At 41.2% G+C, this 3,825-nt stretch overlaps 1 protein-coding gene across 1 annotated transcript; it reads right to left on the bottom strand.

The window, feature by feature from the left end:
• Window positions 1–2,489: 2,489 nt before the first annotated feature.
• Window positions 2,490–3,819, bottom strand: TCEAL9 (transcription elongation factor A like 9). Its single transcript, XM_006163549.2, has 2 exons — window positions 3,772–3,819; window positions 2,490–3,344 (listed from the first exon to the last, which is right to left on the bottom strand). Exon 2 carries the CDS (start codon window positions 3,273–3,275, stop codon window positions 2,961–2,963), a length of 315 nt encoding a protein of 104 aa, XP_006163611.1. The 5' UTR covers window positions 3,276–3,344; window positions 3,772–3,819; the 3' UTR covers window positions 2,490–2,960.
• Between the last annotated feature and the right edge of the window lie 6 nt (window positions 3,820–3,825).

The raw sequence follows: 3,825 nt of genomic DNA, 5'->3' as shown, positions 1-3,825 counted from the left end.
TATATATATTAATCATTGCTTCTTAAAAAAATTTCCAGAGGACACATGCACTTGCCAAAGAGAGAGAAAAAGAGAGAGTGAGAAAGAAAATGAGAAAGTATCCCTCTTGGGCATGGTCATGCTATAATCCCTTCTCCATCTCTCTCTCTCCCTTTGGGATTTTGGGCATGTGTGCACACATGCCTGGCATATATTGCAAGCCACCAGTCTGGGACCCTAATCATGTAATCGGTCATGTGAGATCCAGCCACATGAGATGGCCCAATTATTGCATTTAATCATCTCAAAAATCCGCTGAGGTAGGTGCGAATACTATTTCCCATTTTACAAATAAGAGAATTGTAAGACAGTAAAGCTAAGCAACAGGTAGGAAGAGACAGAACAGGAATTCAAACTCATATGGGCTAGTTCCTAGGTCTGTGCTCTTAACCACTACACAGTTTATTTATTAATAAGTCCCAAATCAATATCTTATTTATTCTTTCACTTGTTCAACTTTTATTATTTGTTATTTTCTGTGCTATGCACTGTCTGCCCATATCCACTTCTCAATTTCAGTGCCAGAGTTCTAAGTTCTGATTAGCAGAGCACAGCTCTGTAACTTGATACAAATATAAGAAACGTACATTCAGTTTCATCAATATTTATTGAGTTTGTACTATGTGCCAAACAAAGTCTTGAAGGTATAAAAGAGAATAAGATAGATCTAGCCTCATTTTCACAGAGCTCATAATTTACTGGGAGGAAACCAGAAGTTGAGTGTGGTAAGTGCAGAAGGGGCACTTTGGAGTAAAGAATAACAGAATTAACCCAGTTACCAGTGAAGTCTTCCAGGAAGAAGTAACATGTAAGATATTGATTTCTGGCATGACTGCGTGAAAATCTCTATGAACCTGTGCTCCAGTCAAGCTGGTAAAAATGATAAACAAAGCAAACCAGTTAAAGCCTCTGGAAATGGCCTTAAGGACATGTACAATGAAGAAACATTAATTCAAGAAAATCTACACTGTAAAGTTATATGCAATTCAGTGTAATATAAACAAGATTATGATGACAATAAAAAAAAAAGAAAATCTACAAAAACTCTAAGGTGAGAAATTGTGGTATTTGAACTTAAACCTCTCCCCACCTCCTTACTCCCAGCTCTTGTGGTGGGAGGGGGGGGTGGTGGAGGTGAAGTCTAAACTGCATTCCTAATTGGACATCCTCTCCCTGCAGTTCCCAGTTTGGAGCTTTCTTCCTGACAGGGATGTCAGCATTTCTCACCCTGCCCCCCACCTACCTGTTACTGAGGCCAAGTTCCAGATGAGAGGTAGAGACGCTTTTCTTCCATACAGCCCCTGCTGATGGAATGCCCCACTGCTAAGCACACCTGGGGTGTGGCACTTCTGAGAATGCTGGGAGCTTGATCATCCTTGCCCTGGCTTGTGAAGCATGGTTGTACAATATGGGAAGCTGAGAGGACCTCAGGCTGTTGTCTCCCCTCCCACCACTAAGAGGAAGCAAATGCTTTCCCAGTAGAAACGAATATTTCTTTATATTAAGATGTCCCAGTAGAACTTACTTTATTTGTTAATAGAGGATGGAGTTAAAGCCAAAGGTACTCCAATAACTGGGCGCTGTGGTCGGGGGCAACTGGGAAGTGATTTATGGATTTGGTGAAGGTAGGTTGGTTAACTTGTCTGGCTGGACTGTAAAAAGGAGCCAGAGATGGCTGGGAGTTGCTCTCCTGTCAAAAAAAAATATCAAACACTGATCTTGGGAAATGTGCTTTCACCGGAGCCCACATTTGATTGCATTAGTCTGCAGAGCAATTGATGACTATGGGGCATTATTGAAAATACAAGGCCGGTGGTGTGGTGGTTGAGTTGCTGGACTCCCACATGACCGACTATGGTTCGAGTTCTGGACCCGGTGGCTTGCTTTCTTACTTTCTCTTTCTCTCTGGTCAAATTAAAATAATAATAAATACAATTAAAATAAATTTTTAAATAGAAAGAAAATATAAGACCAATCAGTTAGCAATTAGAGGAGTGTGAACGGTGTAGGACCTTGCAGGGGGGGGCAGAAATACCCAGGGAATGCGGTAGTATCAAGGGCAAGAATAAGGGAGGCTGGCAGGCATAGGAGAAGAACATAAAGGTGATATCCAAGTAATAGCAGCTTGGGTTGTTCTTCGGCATGAATGAAAACTACTTTCTCTGCCCTCTCAAAAAGGTGCAAGAAATCTCTAGAGAGTTGGGATCCTACATGGGCAGAGAGGGACAAAATCTTGTCAAACATAGCTCACAGTTGTTATTTTTTTTTGGCCCCCATAAGATCCCCGTGAGATCATTTTTATTTTATAGACGAGAAAAGATGTAAAATTTATTCTTCTAGATAAGTGGTCTGCTGATACTCTGAAGTTCAGATTTGCTCCTAAAATCCTGTCAACAAATATTACTTGTCCTAGTACTTTTAGAAATGAACTGAGAAATGCTACTGGTCACTTCTTTTTTTGTTATAAAACTTTTATTATTTTTAGCGACAATAAAGTGTGTTCATTTTAGAAATGTGGAAAAAGCAAATAAGCAGCAGAAAAAAATTCATAATCCCACCACTGAGACTATATTTTTTATCTTTCATCCTTCACAAGTTTTTATGTAATATACGAATGTACTCTTACCTTCCAAAAATATGATATCCACATATTACTTAGTAAGCTGTTTTCATTTTATAGCTTGTCAGGAATCTCTTTTTTTTTTTTTACAAATGAGTAAAGCTCTTCCATTAAAAGACAGACTTATAGATTGATTCAAAATACTATTAACAATCAGATGCAAACAACAAAAGATGCATCTAAAATCACTAACAGCAACAGGCTAAGAGTAGAAAGATGGAAAAGGTATATCAGGAAAATACTAATAAAAAGAAAGCTATATAGCAATGTTAATATCAGCTCAAATAAAAATCAAGGTAAACTACATTAAATAGGGGTAAGGATGGTTTCTATTAACCTTCCAGCGCATCACGATAAGTTTGTTTCTTACTCTTCTTATCTCATCTATTTCTTCCACTTCTTTAAACATATCTTCATTGCTTAGATGCCTGTTGTGTATATCTTCTTTAAATTCCTGGAGAGATTGAATCAGCCTTTCTCTAAAAGATTCTTCTGCTTTTCCCTCTTCCTCTGGCCCTTCCTCCTCCTCCGGCTTTTCTTCAGGCTTTGGCTCTTCCTCAAGCTTTGGCTCACTCTCACATTCTGGATTTCCTTCCATTTTTTGACAGGGTTTCATCTTTTTCCTTCCCTCTTGCTTTCCTTTTTTTCTTTCTTTCTGCTTATTTCTCTGTGAATGTGACTTTGTTTATAAGGCAAGGAGGAGGCAGTGAGTCAAAGGCTAGGCGGGCCAACAGGTGCTCTGGACGGAGAGCTCCGTATTTGTATTTGCTTTATTTCTCTTTTGACTTAGCACTGCCATCAAATATCCCCGACCTGAGAAGCCCAGTCAGCAAACAGAGCTTCCCGAGCCCGCCCTCCTACCTCCACTTTCCACCTCCACACCTCTCTCTTGTCCCTCCCTCCAGCCTTTTCCAAGGCCCTCTTCCCCTCCTCCACTCCCTCCTCAGCCATTTGTCCTCGAGGGGACCTAACACCAGGCCCTCCCCCGAACAGAGTTAGGGTAGGGTAGCCCGCAGGGGCGAAAAGCGGGGAGGGAACGGTGGGGCCGGCAAGCTCTGTCCCCGCGCTCGCCCACAGCCACCTCGGGAGCCTTTACTGTTCCTCTCACCTACCTGGTATTGATCCGAGGAGTTTCTTCCTCCCGCTAGAAAGCCTCGGCTTTTGGC

The sequence above is a fragment of the Tupaia chinensis genome, unplaced genomic scaffold (assembly GCF_000334495.1).
Source record: "Tupaia chinensis unplaced genomic scaffold, TupChi_1.0 Scaffold142619_1, whole genome shotgun sequence".
Classification (NCBI taxonomy): Eukaryota; Metazoa; Chordata; class Mammalia; order Scandentia; family Tupaiidae; genus Tupaia; species Tupaia belangeri.
The sequence above is the reverse complement of the archived record's forward strand: the minus strand, read 5'-3'. Positions and strand labels throughout refer to the sequence as shown.